General features: G+C 44.0%; 1 protein-coding gene across 1 annotated transcript; it reads right to left on the reverse strand.

Moving 5' to 3' along the window:
* arhgef18a (rho/rac guanine nucleotide exchange factor (GEF) 18a) lies at nt 1-9,382 on the reverse strand (the record flags this gene model as incomplete). The annotated part of the gene is made up of 18 exons (XM_080837829.1): nt 1-272; nt 356-457; nt 765-1,077; nt 1,356-1,814; nt 1,939-1,986; nt 2,084-2,146; nt 2,552-2,655; nt 2,983-3,123; nt 3,517-3,702; nt 3,930-4,006; nt 5,957-6,135; nt 6,224-6,300; nt 6,439-6,693; nt 6,906-7,023; nt 7,174-7,299; nt 7,891-8,141; nt 8,853-8,993; nt 9,304-9,382. 18 exons carry the CDS (start codon nt 9,380-9,382, stop codon nt 121-123), a joined length of 2,871 nt encoding a protein of 956 aa, XP_080693955.1. The 3' UTR covers nt 1-120.
* Between the last annotated feature and the right edge of the window lie 7,683 nt (nt 9,383-17,065).

The raw sequence follows: 17,065 nt of genomic DNA on the forward strand, positions 1-17,065 counted from the left end.
AGAAGCCCCGAGTACAAAGGGACTACATATGCAGCCGATCAGGGCACCTTGTTGAGGATTAAAAAAATAGTCTGTGCTTTTTCTGTCCTTCTGATCCAAATATTACTCTGAACACAGAGATTAAAAGAAGATAATGTCCTCGTTTGGGGGGTTACCTCCTTTTTTGTGGTGTGAATGTGGGTCTTGAGATGAGGACTGAGCAACCTTCCTGTGCAGGCTGCCGCTGTGAGAGGGCTTTGATTTGGACAGCTTGTCTGGATGAATAAAGGTATCTGAAAGAGGAATAAACTGCATGTCAGCTGTTTGTAGCCACTGTGTTGTCTAAGCTCGAGAGGAGGACAGCTTTTTGTTTTACCTGGATGGAGACTGCGAGGACTGCTGGACCTCTTGGACTTCAGGCTGCCTCCCTCTTTCCCTGTCACTCTGATGGGTATAACCTGGGATACCTCAATGGAAGCTAAATTTAACAGAGAGGAGATGAGAAAAAGCCTCAGTCTTTTGACACACCAACATCAACAATAAATATTTCATGAAGGTATTGCTCTGTTCCTATGCTCGACTGGAAGAGCAAGGTGCTAATACCACCAAAATCATGGGGTTGGTTTCAAGCTAAATTAAATTAAATGAAAATGTATATCTTTACTGTAAGGCATTTTGGATAAAAGTGTTTGCTTAAAAGAATATACACAAATGTAAATAACATGTATTTCTTCTTTACACTAAAGGTTGGCTCAACAGCAGTCTGAAATGCGAGTAAGACTGACCGGCACTGTTGGTCCGCTGGTGGGACTTGCCCTTGCCACCCTTCTCCTTGCCCTTGATGAGAGCCAGCTTGGTGGGGATCTTCTGCTGGATGGCTCCGGCCTTGTGGGCCTGGTTGGTGGTGCTGATGAGGTGAATAGGCACCTCCGTCTTGATGGGTAAGGGGCTGATGCTCTCGCGGCGTGGGGGAACCTCAGGGGGCTTCTCCAGGAAGCCGGAGGTGGCCTGGGACAAGCTGGGTCGCACATGAAGCTTGCGAAAGAGGTCGCCTCCGGCACTGTTCATCAGTCCCCAGTCGTCAATGGCTGAGGATGACTGCGGAGGGGAGGACTATTTCATTTAAAGCAACAGTAAAGAGTTTTAGTCTAAAACTAGCGATAACTAGTTTGATAGCATGATTACTGGCGTCTTTTGGTGATACAGCTGACTATGTGGTGATTCAAAAGCCTTTGTTTTTTCAGCTTGCACAGACATTCATATTTGTAAGTAGGGCTTATGTAACTAGTAAAACATCTTGATTGAAAGCTGCTAATGGTTTGAGTGGCACTAAGCACTCCTGGTTTGACCCACAGTGATTCTGGTGTTTGGCCCACCTGCACGGCCTCGTAGCTGAAGTGTCCAGGGTTGGAGATGGTGTTGGACTTCTTCTGCTTCTCCAGCTTCTTGCGCTGCTGCTCCAACTGCTCGCGCTCCTTCTCCACGGTGCGCGTGGACTCCCGCAGACGCTCCAGGTCCTGCTGGTAGGCCTCCCGCTGCCGGTTCAGCTCCTCCTTCTCCCCGGCTAGCAGAGCCTTCTGCTGCTCGCACTCCTCGCCCCGCTGCATCAGCTCGGCCTCGGCGGACTCTGCCTGCATTCTCTGGCGCTCCCGTTCGCGCTCCCAGCGCTCCTGCTCCTGCCGGTGCTGAGTCTGTAGCCGCTGAAAGCTGGCCTGCTCCTCGCGTTGCTTCTCCAGGTTGCGTTGCTTCTCCTGGTCCAGGAGCACGTTGCCACGGTGGCGACCGGTGGCGGCACGCTGGAGCTCCGTGTTGGTGTCATGCTGAATGATGACTGCCTGAGGGGGGGGGGGGGGGCAACACAGACACCATGACAAATTAAGTTTGACCAATTAAAACACACAAATAAAATAAAAGAACAGAAAAAAGTGCTGGTTCCTGCCATTACTGAAAGTAACGTACCTGCAGGCTATACAGTTTTTGGGAAAGAGCCACCAACTTCTTTGAAAACTAACATAGGAGCAAAACAAATATTAGGATGGATGAAGATGTGAGATGTCAGTCACTTATGTTTGAGGAGTAAACAGCTCATTAAAGCAATGTTCACCTCTGCCTTTGGGAACAGGGCTGAGGCCACATGGCCCACGGTAGTGCTGACCTCCTCATCAGCCTGTACAGGGAACATCAGTCAGAATCAATAGCCACCGGCATCACCCTCAGCACTACATTTGCTAACGTTAATCTTTGTTTGAGTTCTATCAGTAGCAGTGTGTACCTTTAGGGCTAGCCCAGCTCCACTGTTTACATACAAGATCAAAGTGAGGCAGAGTCCATAAAGAAAGCTAATATAAACAACAAGAACGATATAAGCAAGGAGGACTATTACTATTAGCAAACAACGCACCAAACTACACTCCAAACTAAACTATGCAGACAAAGTATTTTGACCAGATCTAAACACAGCACTATCTTATCTACTAAAAAGATTATTAACCAGGGTCATAATGGCTCTAGGTGTTCAGGTGAAGCAAAAGAGGGGGAAACTGAACGTCTCCAATGGTGACTGGTGACATACCGACAGTTCCATGCCTTCTGTGGGGGAGAGCTCCCTGTGGAGGGGGTCGGAGTTGGGCCTCTGATTTCTCTCTCTAGGCCGGTCCTCAACCCCCAGGTCACCATCTACAACCCCACACAGCACACAGTCACATGTTAACCCTCTCCACACAGTACCTGCTTCCGATTCACCGGAGTTGGTTATAGAACTTCTTTTGCCAATACTGGAAACTACATTTCAATGGAGATTTTAGTGTAAACTTGCGTGTGCATACACGTTTAAAAATAACTTAATGGAAAACATTCCATAACAATCTTAAAACAAATACACATATTTAAAATGGAATTATACCAGGATATGAATATGAGTAAATATCTGGATGTGTGGTAATACTGCAATAATATAAAATAATGTGTATAATGTTACTGTTGTTGAAATAAGACACTACTAACTCCTCCTGAGGATGGACATGTTGTCGTAGCTCTGGAAGGTATGAGCTCTTCTGGGCAGTGCTGACAGGTCTGGGCCTGTCTCCATGTCCAGTGTTGAGGCCTGCTTCTCTCCTGTCAGCAGCAGACCCTGTAATGCCTCCACTGGGGAAACACAAGATGGGGTAAGACCTTCAGTGACTGCCTTATTGAATAAATTAGGCTTTAATAACCCATAGCAGATGCATGTCCGACTTATCATACACATGAGCACAATGGGATTTATTTCCACAGTATAAGTATATTAATTTTGGCTTGCTGTTTTTTTTTTTTCAGTGTGTGAGGTCTTCACTTGCATCAAGCTGCCATTTTCATTCATTAAGTTTCAAGGACATTACTTCAGGTAAGGCACTGTTATGAATGACATTATTATGACATGATATATTGCACAAATCATTGTTCACAGCAAATGTACAAACTGTATGTACTAATGTACTATTTACAGTAAATGTCCACTGGAATGAGGCATTCAAGAAATCTCACTGGCAAGTCTCTCACCATCAGCTATGGCTCCTACGAGCAGCTGCTCCCCCTGCTGGAGGTCTAAGGCAGGGCCACGCAGCAGCAGGCGATGTTGTGGCATTGTGTCCTCCACACCTGCTATTTTCTCTGTTAGCGTTGCAAAGAACTGAAACTTCTCCTCAAGGTGCTGCACAATCTGGGCATCTTTCATGTACAGATGCTCTGTTCACAAACAAAGACAGTTTATATCAGTTTATTGATAATCCTTTAGTTCCTTTTCAGCTGGCGTTTACTTCCAGAAAAAGTACTATCATCGATAAGGAGATAGAAAATGCTCCTACAATCAACAATTTTGGTCAGCACTTAACAACTAATGTAGCCTTTTGCAAAGACAAAATCTCGAATGGCATGAATAGACCTTATCATTCCACCATTTTGAGTTCAGTTACCTTGGAAGTCACTCATCTTTGCTGTAATGGCCTCTTCCTGCTCACTACCGAGGTCCTCACCTACATCCTCTGGGAAGCTGGAAGACAAGCAAACAGAGAACATGTAAGAGTGTTAGCTCCATGTGCTTCATGAACTCCTGTTACATTTAGTCAATTAGTAGACACATTTTACAAGAACAAGTTATAGTGTTGTACATTTTTGATAGTGTCTCAGGTCTGGTCCTAGACATTATAAACACGTCACTTAGAACTGGCGTTTTCCCAGATCCCTCCAAAACAGCTGTTGCAAACCCCTATTAAAGAAACCCAAACTGGATACCAGTACACTAGCAAACTACAGACCGATATCAAATCTTCCATTTTTGAGTAAAGTACTGGAAAAGATAGTTTTAGTCCAATTAAATTCCTTTCTCAAAGAAAATTACACTTGGTAAGTCTTTCAGTCAGGTTTCAGAAAATATCACAGTACTGAAACCGCTCTCACCAAAATAATTAGCGACCTCAGACTAAACTCTGATGCAAATACATTCTCTAAACTTATCTTAGTGCGGCAATATCAATAGACTTGAAAATCTTATTGGGTTATCTGACTGTGTATTTAACTGGATCAAAACATATATCAGAGGAAGGAAGTTTTATGTTAGTCTAGGAGACCATATGTCTGAGAAACATGAAAGCTGCTATGGGGTTGCACAAGGGAGCTGCTTAAGTCCATTGCTTTTTTCTCTTTATATGTTACCACTCGGTGACATCATCAAAGAATATATTAAAGATTTTCATAGCTACGCGGATGACAGACAATTGTATAAATCCACTGAACCTTACGATGCGACAGCCATAAACTCCATTAAAAACTGTTTATCGGCAATAAACAAATGGATGAACGATTACTTTCTAAAAATTAAATGAGAACAAAACTGAAGTCTTACTTATCGGCCCGAAATCAAAAAGAGAGATGCTAAAGAAGAATCTAGGAGGTTTAACCTGCTGGATTAAACCTGAGGTTATAAGTCTCGGTGTCATCCTGGACTCAGATTTGAATTTTAACTCCCACATTAACAAAGTCACCAAAACAGCTTTCTTTCACCTCAGGAACATAGCAAAGGTGCGACCATTCATAAAACGAAATGATTCCGAGAAGCTAATTCATGCTTTCATAGCAAGTCGGCTAGACTACTGTAATTCACTTTTTGCTGGTCTTCCCAAGAAAACAACTAAAAGACTCCAGCTCATTCAAAACTCTGCAGCTAGACTATTAACCAAAACTAAAAGGAGAGAAAACATTAGTCCTGTCCTAGGTACTTTACACTGGCTTCCTGTTACCTTAAGAATTGACTTGAAGGTCCTCCTCCTCACATACAAAGCTCTAAATGGACAAGGGCCTAGCTACATTGCTAACCCTCCTACTAACTACACACCAGCTAGAACACTGCGATCATCAGATACAGGTCTATTACAGGTCACCAGAAGCAGTCATAAGAAGATTGGCGATGCGGCCTTTGTCAATTACGACCCTAAAATTATGGAACACACTGCCCGTTAATATTAGGGAAGCAAACACGTTAGACACCTTCAAAAGGCATCTTAAAACCTTTCTTTTTACCAAAGCATTTTATTAATTGTATCTCTCTTTATATCTCTATTTATTTCTCTGTTGTAAGTGCACGCTAGTATAGTTTTCATGTGGGGTTGAGACTAACTTTTCTAGAGTTAAAAAGACTCCTGTGTGTTTTCATGTACCTTGCACTATTTTTACTATTTCAGAAGGGTTTTATTACTTTTATAACTTTTATCATGTATTGCTCTTGCTGCTTGCTTTTATTGTTTTATGTAAAGCACTTTGAACTGCAACTCTTGTATGAAATGTGCTATAAAAATAAAGTCTTACTTATTTACTATATAGATCTGGTTTGAGTTTGTATGCCCCCCTGGGCTCCTTGCTATTGTTAGCGCCCTGTTCTACCAGAGCTCTAACAGTTCCTACGGGGACACACAGCATAAACTCCATCAGTCCACATCGCACCCACCTGTCGATGGCCTGCCAGATGAGGGTCATCCATCGGTCCCGCTCATCTTTGGACCCTGTGAGGATCTCATACATCTCCGGCACGTCAGACGAGGCACAGATCAGATACATGGCCTTCTTGTCCAGGGCCACGTCACGCACAATCAGCTTCTGGAGGGGGATCACGGACGACTTGCTGTCCTGAGGTAAGGGAACACAAGCCAGGGTTGGTGACATTCCAAAAAGGCAGATCTTCACCCAACTTGAACGTTTATGAGTGCACACTCACCACGGTGGAGAAGACATATTTCTGGTCTTTCTCTTGTAACAATAACAGCACATCTGGCAGTAACACAGCAAGGATATCTGAAATAATAAGACAGAATGTAATTATTACAATATGTAATATTTCCAAACAGAAAGGCAGTGTCACTCCAACTGCTTACATTCATCTCCGCCCACAAGCATTTTCTTCGTAAGAAATCCCAAACATAATTTCCACACCTTTCAGCCGCCCGGAGGAGGCCCTGCAGCTGACGGTGCCCTCATGCAGCAGCCGACGGCCTCCAGTTAGGATGTCCTCCCTGCGGAACACCCGGCCGTCTTTCATTCGGCCCAGGGACTTGGGCTCCAGCTTGGCACTAATGTCACGCAGCCGCTGGGCCTTCTCATAATCGTCCACGTGGCTGTCCACCTGCATAATGGTGTCTTTGATGAGGCGCAGTGCCCGTACCAGCTCCTCATGCTCCTCTGTGCCAGCTGGAGGTCAAAGGGGCATGTCATTAACACGAGAGGCATGAAACGTTGTTTCAGAAAGAAACCAGACAAAAAGACATGACTCAACCGTGTAGTTTGGGGTTTAAAATATACACTTTGCATTTCAGTTTTTAAACATATAACAAAAGGAAATGTGGGCCAAAAAGAGGAATAGTCCAATATAAATTCGGAACCCAAGAAGAGTTTGCATTTACCCTCAGTGTTCTTAATGATGCGCTCCACCAGGACAGGGTATTTAGTGATGCGCTGTGTTACCAGGAGAACACACGCAGGCACCTCTAACCGACGCACAATGGCCAACTGACTTATTTTCTACAAAAGGAGACCATGTGGAGGGAAATAAAAAACAACAACAATCATTGGTACATCGAATTATTATATTTCTACTGGGAAACACCTATACAATGTTCTGATCTGAATGAAGAAACACTGAAAGAACATTTGGACGAATTGGATAAATACCCGCATAATGTACTGCAATTTTTTGTTGCTCTGGACTTGCTCTTTGTAGTAGCTGACGGATTCATTGTGATGACTGCAGAAATCTCCATAGTTCTCCTTCATTAGTGCTCCCATCTCCCCTGAAAACTTCACAGAAAATAAGTGTCACCTTTGCAATACCACCATCATGACAAGCTTGTGTGTTTAATGTAGCATGTAACATTTAAGCTTTCAAACTATTTCCTTCCATTACATCATGCGTCATTTAACACAAACTAAAATGTTGAAAGGTCTGAAAAAATGTTTGTTTGAGTGCTGGGAACAGAAAACCCCACAGCTGTAGCCACATAGCTACGGCCCTTTCACCATTCCCCTCATTCCTGCAGCCCCACCGGTGCTACTGGGCCTTGGCTTAGGGACACTGCATACCTGTTCAGTCTAAGGTTTTCTTACGTGAGACTCAGACTTTCAACATTTCTCATGTATCACATACGTGACACTGATTCTCACAGATTTTCATTAGCATAGAATAGCAGAGCAGGAGACCTGCAGGGCGATGTTCGCACTTTGCAGCTCACTACATCGCTACAGTTCACTGAACAACTTTTCTCTATGGGGCGACCTGTTAAAGAAATGCTGTGAAAATGTCACTATATGCTTGCACATGTTGTCTTTTTTTGTGCGTGCGTGCGCGTGTGCATGTTAACCTGACAGGTAGGCTGTGGCTGCTTAGGCTACCTGAGAGCAGAGGATGTCTCCCAGGCGCTGGATGCAGTAGTTGTTCTCGCTGCCCGGCTCCAGGGACTGCTGCCGGCGCTCCTTCAGGTGGCCCAGGAAGGTTTGGTGGATGTGCAGCAGGCTGTCCACTGGGGGCAGCAGCCGCTGGAGCCGAGCATCGTCCATCTGCAGCGAGTCACGCAGCTGCCACGTGAACACGTCCTGCATGATCTTCAGCGTTCGCACGTAGTTGATCTCCGTCAGCATTAGCTCTGAAACCAGACCGCTGTCATCATCACACAGCAAATATGCAGATAATGTCTAGGCCAGCCCCTGGGAAGACCTCATGCCAGTGCCAGCTTGTACAAATGAACACGCCTCTGTTAAAGGTTTTGTTAATAATGAGGACTTTGTGTCTCCTGTTATTGTAATCTAGACTCTTAAACAGTCCATTCATCAGCACCACATTTTCACTTTCATTTTTGACCTGCGTATATGATTAGTATAATTATTTCTTTCATACGGCGTTGCCATCCATGCTTTCTCTCATCTCCCTTGACTGAACACCATTTGTAACCCCAGCTTTGATTTTCTCTGAGAAACAAGCAATTGAGAAGAGCCAGTCAGGCTACCAGTCAGTCAGCAGGGGGAGTGGGTTAGGTGATGACAGATAACACTTTCATGAGAGAGGCATCTGTCACTACGGCTGGTGTTTAGAGGGTAACCAGTAAGGTATTATATCTATTTTTATTTTTTTATGTTATCAAAACTTAGGTGTGTCAAGAAAAACACCACAGAGAGAACTGATAAAAAGATAAAACGAAACTCATCGAAATAACAGCAAAATAATTTAACTTTACTTATCATCATTAAAATCATCAATCATCAACATGAGCAATAGGAGCAATAGGAGCAATCCTTGTTTCCAGAACCATAATGATTTAAACAGCACTGAAGGGTGACCAGGACACACCATCACTCACCATAAATGACCTCTTGTCTCTTGATGGCCTCCTTCTGGAGCTGCTTCATGTACTGTTGATCCACACTCAAACCCCAGGTCTCCACCCCAAAGCCCTTTGCATTCTCCTCCAGGTCTGCCCGCAAGGCAGTATAATGGGCATCTACAAATAGCATCCAGTACCACACACACACACACACACACACACACACACACACACACACACACACACACACACACACACACACACACACACACACACACACACACACACACACACACACACACACACACACACACACACACACACACACACACACACACACACACACACACACACACACACACACACACACACACACACTTTAGGACCTACAGATAAATAGCTAAACATGCCTTAAACAAAACATCAAAAACAATGGCAAGGTTGTAAACTCTATAACAGTGTATCATTATAAAGGGGTGGAGCCAACCGTCAATGTTGATGGACTCTGTATTGGATGAGACCAATGATTCGTCCAGCCTCAGTTTAAGGCCATCAATGTCATCCATCTTTTTGAGCTGTGAGGCTAATCTGCAGAGAGGAGTGTAGGACAAGAAGCACTATAAAACATGAAGGTGGGGAAACCAGCACAGTTATCATAAGTTTCTGTAACTGATATGTACTTAAAATACTTTTGCCTCTATACACAGATGACAGCCTAAGTGACTTCATTTACTTCTTCACTGGAATTAGACAGACAGACTTGTGAAGCCCATCAGAAGTGAGTCAGAAGGGTGAAGTCTCACCTCTGATGCCCTGGAGGTGTGGGTGATCTGGCGGAGACTCAGGGGCTGGCTTCAGGCACCCTGCTGCTCATGTCTGGACAGAGGGGAAGAGGGGCTGATGCTGATGCTGCCCTGGTGGTCTGGGATAGCCCAGTGTCAGAGCTGTGCATCAGGGAGAAGAGATAGGGGTCACAGAGGGGTCATCTTAAGGCTGTAAAAAGAGCCTTTTCCCCAATCAATAGTGAAAGGAATGTGGCTTAGATAAACAGAATGGACGAGATAAGTGTGAAGTCGTAAGTCGAACTGGCTGGAAAGATGCTGCTAACATAAAAGCTTATGGGTATTAACCTGGCAAATGGCAGTAGCTACATTTTCTAGCAAGGCTTTCTGGTTTACCATTTTTATAACATTGCAATCTGAGAGTTGAATTGCAACAAAAAAAGTAAATTGCAGAGTCCTACTGGGATAGTTTTCACTTCACTACAGTATACAACAGACATCACAATAAAGCAAGTTAGGAGTTTTGGTCTAAAACTAGCAAGCTACCTAACTACCTAAAAGGCATGCAAACCCCAATAAGGGGCCCAGTTGGCACTGTAAAAGCCTACTACTTTATATTGTGACCATCTGTTGGTGTGTGAGTATTTTCTTTATTTTCTCTAAACATAATGAACACTTGGCCTATGTTACCACACATGCAGGTTGTAGCCGTAATCATGCGCCAAGCGCAAATAACAACTGAACTGTGGAAATAGGATAAAGGTTAAGACACAAAACAGCCTTAAAAATTGTTTAACCTCGTAACTGTAGAAATACAGTACATTGAATTAACAAACTACATTCAAAATGGCAATACATTCTACAATTAAGGCATATACCTTATTGAGGAATTCTGTAAGGATACATTCTGTATTTGATTTCAAATTTGAGGCACAAGTTGTGAGAGGTGCTTGCACACAAGGAAGTTTTTGATAGCTTGAAGGATAGACTAAAGGAATGTTCTCCATGTGCGCTACTCATAGTAACAGTAAGATCTGTTTTGTAACCAGTTTCATGTCATTGGCTAGACCCTGGCCTGCGCAGAGCTCCTCCATCTCCAGACTTCTGCAAATTTTGCAAAAGGAGAATGTTGTGGAAAAACTTGGCCTAACCTTTGGGCCAACAACACTTAAGCCACGGTCAGCCACAGTGCTGGAAGGATGGACAGAGAGCAGACCCATCCGAGAAGAATGTGGAGTGCGAGTGGGAGAGCCTGATCGAAGTAGGCTGGATAGATAGGAAGGGAGACGGGGAGTGGGCATGGACATTTACCTAAAAACCAAAAGGAGTACTCCCTACTGAAAGCAAAAGCACATAGGGACCTAGTGTAAGGAATTTGCCAAGTGTTTGCTGTTGACAAACATAATAGGGACCTGCAACAGTAACTACCTCTGATTCCTCTGATGCATCTGGAAATGGTTGCAGGTTAACTGACAGAGAATATCATGGGGGAATCTCCCTTGTACGTCGCTTTGGTTAAAAGCGTCTGCTAAAATGACTAAATGTAAATTACTCCAGACAAGCGTACAAGCACAGTAGAAGGAAAGATGATCTCTAGCTCCCATACACTGTAGGTTTGCTCTTCAAAATCACTTCATACATGTGCATTAGCGTTCATAATCCAGTCCATACACCAGACTAGGAACAGATCAGAAGTACAGACACTATACAGGTTATACAGAGGCATTGCAGAGTTTTATGTGCAAAACTAGCGCTGTAACTAGCTTCCAGCTGACAGACATGCCTGGTAAACGCTAGTTAACTGGTCAATTTGTGTGGTAATGTTTGCAACCTTGTGTTTAGCATGAAGTGAATCGCCTGGGCAGCTAATATGAACAACAGGAGACATCAGTCATAATTTCACAAATAATTTGACAGCTGCGGTTCCCGGTCAGGTCACACCCACCAACCGCCTTGTGAGTCATACTGAGCAGGATGGGAGGTGCAGCCCTCCTGAGCTCCTCCAAAACAGGAAAAGCAGGCTGGACAGGTATGCTTCAACAGGTGGTAATGATACCTAAGACCTACCCTATGCTCCTTCACTCACTTTAGCTATGCAACATGAACACAGACGTAGTACTTGCATTAAACCTCCTTCCAACAGGGCAGAGGAACAAAAAACAAGACAGAGCCCATGCCATAGGCTGTGTATTAGGGAGGGAATGTCAGCATGTCTGGTGAACATGTTCCACATAATCCCTTTTGGGAAAATCCCAGCACTGACAAACCACACATATGCTCCACCGCATTGATTTATGACAGCATGTCAAACTGTATGCATCTTGCTACTCTCCTTCATCAACCTTTTCGAGGGCCTCCCTGCACTGTGTCTTCAAAGTCTAAAGCAATCCCCAGAACAGACCCCTTGCCATGCACTGAAAGACACTGTATACATTAAGAGACAGACAGATTTCCTGTTCCCCAGGCACTAGGGGCAGGGGGGTACCCCAGTGGTGCAGGGTTAATAATCCCTGGAGACGAAGTGAACTCTAATGCTCCCTGAGCCAAGCCTCTCTAGTGGACCCAATTATCACCATGTGACCAGACCGCGGAGGCCCGCGCAAGCCAGAGGTTCGGCTCAAACACAGCTCACTGAGGGCAGTGCTGAAGTGTTTTTTAGTTGTTTTTTTTTTCACTTTCTTCCCCTGAGAGAAAGATCAGCCTTATCTACAACAAAGATGATGGAAGTCATGGAACAGGTAGCTGGTTGTGTAAACAGTCACATTTGGTGTAGTCATAGACAATCCTGTGGCACGGAGGAAAACAAGTGCAAGTTAATCATCAATTCAGGATACTCAAACCAAGGTCGTGTTATCTTGTTTGCCAACAGACTAGCCTACAGTCTGTATATTGGGATCTAGAAATAAGCTAAGGGGACTTTGGCGTCATCCCCAAATCCCTGTTAGTAGGCCTTTATGCCATTCGTGTATAATGGTTGACAGGAGTTTCCCTTAAGCCAACATTACAAAGCATGTCATCGGCGAAACCTGCATGCCATCTAATACATGAGAAACTTCTTTTATAAACGGAGAATGAATGGAATGCTAAGGTGAAGAGTACCAACAACAGACGCTGACCTCGATTCTCAGCACCACAGGAGTGACACTGACAATCCAATATAAATAAGTCTGAAATTGTGATACACATCAGTCATTTAGGCTAATTTAAGCAATCTTTAAGCTAATCTTTAACCGTTGATACAAGACCTAGCACCTAGGCTATGTTGTATAACAAATAAACAACCCAAATTAACTGAGAATTTTGACTTGAATTTAGTTACGACAAAACTACGCCACCCAACAATGACGAACCCCTATAGTAGCCTACAAAGAAACTTTAACGTAAACGACATAAACCAAGTGGAAATCACTTTGCCATTGAACAACAGAGAACAGACAATGGCTTGTTAACCATGACAAAATCCGAGACACGCATCCATCTTTTGGAAAAGCAGTTTCGAAAGGTGGTGGATACTTTTAACGAACGGAAAGATACATTGTAAATAGTCCCATTTTGTATCAGCTGAGCGACCACTGCAATAAGAAAACGAAACAACTTCACGATGCATGGCAGAAAAGCGTTGAAAGTTTTGCATCTGTAGATAATTCCTCTCACCGTCTTTGAAATGTCCATCGTGGATCATCGAAAAACATAAACTCCTTTAAATCCTTTTACGAAACTCTAGCCTCCGTTGAGATGTTAGTAGTCAACAAATTAGGCTACATATCGAGATTGCGCTCTGAAGCAACAAGTGCACACAGTGCTGCCTGAAAAAAATCCCACACGGCGGAATTATTCAGATGAGCCTGTTCCCTTTCCTCACAAGGCATCATGGGAATACAATTCATCGCGCACAGTGAAACAATCACATTCCACAAGTTAATTCCGCAAGACCTGTAACTCGCTACTCTTATTTAAAGAGACATTGGCTTCAAACTGGACTCGGTCCAATTATTATTCGTGATTCCCTCCCAAGGCCTTGTATGCAACTCTGATCAAGTATCCCTGAATACCACAAAGAGATACATGTATCTCAGGAATTCTTACGTTGCTAAAAAAAAATCCCTAAAAAATGTGTTCCCAATTTGCCAAAACTCGGCTGCTTTATAATAATAATAATAATTCATTTTATTTTGAACGCACTTTTCATTCCAAGGAATCTCAGAGTGCCTTCATATTAGAAATTGACTATAATAATACAATAAAATTAAAAACAAATTTAAATATTAACATAAGCATAACAGAAAAGATTTAACACAAGGCCAGAAATGCCTTCCTGAATAAAAAAGTCCAGCTTTAAAGGAATCCAGTGTCTGTGTTGCCCTTAGGTGGTCAGGGAGGCTGTTCCATAAATGTGGCGCTGCCGAGCAAAAGGCCCGGTAATGGTGCGGAGCTTGGTTTTGGGGACGTGGAGGAGCGAGCTGTTTGAAGACCTGAGGGTGCAGGTGGAGGTTTGGGGAGTAATTAATTCTTGTAGGTAGGGAGGTGCATGTCCATTAATGCACGTATGGGTGATTATAAGGACTTTGTAGTCTATCCGGAAAGAGACAGGGAGCCAGTGTAGTGAGTGTAATATTGGTGTTATGTGCTCATATTTCCGGACCTTCATCAGAATCCTGGCAGCGCTGTTTTGGATGTATTGCAGCTTCTGGATGTTCTTGCCAGTGATCCCATAGAAAAGTGAATTACAATAGTCCAGTCTTGAGGAGATAAAGGCGTGGACAAGCTTCTCTGCAGCTGATAGGGTTAAAGTGGGACGGAGTTTGGAGATGTTTCTTAGATGATAAAAAGAGGTTTTGCACAGGTGTTTTATATGATCATTAAAGTTCAGGTGAGAGTCAAACCTAACTCCGAGATTAGTGACCGTGGAGGAGAGGGGGATGACCTGGCTGTCGAAGGTGAGATGAGTCAAGGAGGATGACTGAACCTGGTGTGGAGTACCAACAAGAAGGGCTTCAGTTTTGCTACTATTAAGCTGGAGAAAGTTGTTGCTCATCCATGCCTTTATCTCCCCAAGACAGGCGTTGAGAGATGACATGGCTGCAGTGGGGCTTGGGGCAGTTTTGATATAAAGCTGTGTGTCATCAGCATAACAGTGGAAAGACATTATAGGCTTCCCCCACACAACGCAAAAATAATAATAAAATAAAATAATTAAAATAAAAACAAAGGCATAATCTTCTGTTCAGATGTATTTTATTTTTTATTTTAAGATGTAGCCTATGCTCTATTATCCTGCAGTATGGTACATGTTTTCAATGGTGTAGATTCGAAGATTTTGGACGTTCCATTACCTCATTGGAATTGCACGGTTACTTTGGAAACAAAATAATTTGGAATAAATCGCGCCTCCAAGGTTTTCAATAACAAACAAGAATACACTCTCCAGTCTCAACACCTAGTTCTAACTTACCTACATCCAAGCAATATTTTGTGGTTCTCAAAATTGGCTGTTGTAAGGTAAGGCTGTTTCATGTGCGTGCAGACAAATGCAATATTTTAGCCGTTTAGTTTTTGCCTGGCTTAGTTTAGCTGTTTTGTTTTTAATTATTTATTTAAATAGCATAGGACCAGTTTAGCTAGACCTATAGCCTAGCCATCAGTTATTTCAAAAGTGTAACTAAACCAAAATATCTTTGTGATGATACCCTGAGAAACAATGGCAATCACATCAAGTTTGTTTAGGTAGAAACACTTTTTACATTTTACTGTTTACTTTTTAGTAACCTTGGCCAGGACAGCGAGTCATCTCCTTGACTCTCAACACCTTGTGACTTTGATGAACCAGAACATGAGGACGAAGAGGCCCCCAGAGCAGGTGTCTGTATTGCGAGCAGTCAGAGTTGTCTCCCAGACACCAAAGAAACCCGGGGAGAAAGACTCAGGGGGATCTAAAGGGGCGTCTGGAAAAGGGGACACAGAATGGTTCAGAAGAGATGGCCAGGCTGGAAAGGCTGACACCCAGCATGGCTGTGGGGACAGGAAGCAGCCCACTCAGTCGTGCCCTGGGCCTGGCAAAGTGGTGCTGCTGAGGAGAGACCCGACTGCCTCTGCTACTATCAGCAGCAGCACCACCAAAAGTCTCTCACCAAAGAAGGTGGAATGGATCCCCTACACGCCTGCCCCCTCAAGCCCGGTGCTGAGCTCGGTGTGGATCTACAGGGAGCGCATGGAGTGCACCCAGCACAGGGAACCCAGTCCCGCCGCTACCACAGACCATCTGGGGAGACTCAGCTTGAGAGACCCCTTCCTCCTCCCCATGGACATGGAGAGCCCGGGGGCTGGGGAGGGATCCGGTGTGCTGGACCTCAGAGCAACCAGTTGCACTAAGAGCAAAGCGGGGCTGGAAAGCCGGGGGCAGGAGCACTGTGGATCCGGTTTGCCAGCCTCAGAGGGGCAGGAGGCTCGGCCAGAGAGTCCCAGCAGGGATGGGGGCTGCTTTTACAGCACCTCCCCGCCATCCAGCAAGAACATGATGCCCTTCCGGCGGAAGAAGAGCACCAACCTGCAACCTAGCGTGTCCTGGGCAGATGACGACTACTGGGCCAGCTGGGACGGCTGGAGTGATGTGATCAACTGGGAAGACAACGGGCCCTCTAGGCGTAGGGGGAGGAACCGCAATCGGGAGGGCAAGAGAAACAGCCACAGTTGGGGCAACACGGACTGCCAGCGATGAACAGTCTGTGGTGACGTCTCTGGTATGCGATGATGACCATTTGGTTAAACCTCTCTTTTGTCTGGTTGAAATTTAGCAAATATATAACATATGATCACAGAGTAATAAAGAGATCACTATATATTTTTAAACTGGAACTGCCCGTCTTTGAATTTGTTTTGGAATTTGGGTGTCTAGGCTTGGCGATATGTGCTGCACTGCCCCCATGTGGAATGAGGAAGAGCAACACATAGTGCTCTCTGAAAAGTGCCACTCACTCCCAGTTGTGTTTTTTGAGGCCATAGTCTCCATCAAATCAATGTAGTTTATTGAAAAACATATCTGATAGAATTTCTAGTCCAAGTGGCAAGGGCACTTGATGGCTGTTCTAACTGGTGGTGAATAATGTGCACCACAAAAATAATCAGCAGAATTATTTATTTTCCAAATTCATTAGAACTCCCTCCCTCGACTGTTTTCCGGGGAGGTAACCGAGACAGAATTACTAAAAGTGTTCAGGATCAAATAAAGAGTAATGGTTTGTTACTATGAGGTTAACCATCCGAAAACAAACCAGATGATGCACTCATCTTCAAACGTCTGAGTAGAAGTTCTACTTGTCATTTGTGACTTACACTGGAACACACCAATACAAACAGTAAATAAAGGCCTAACCAATACAAATAATTATTCCACTGCTTTGGTCATTTTGTTTTACATAGTGTGGCATATGTTTATTATTTACAATACCGCAGCCTGTACAGTTGCAGATG

This window comes from Sprattus sprattus, assembly GCF_963457725.1.
Source record: "Sprattus sprattus genome assembly, chromosome: 4".
Taxonomy (NCBI): Eukaryota; Metazoa; Chordata; class Actinopteri; order Clupeiformes; family Clupeidae; genus Sprattus; species Sprattus sprattus.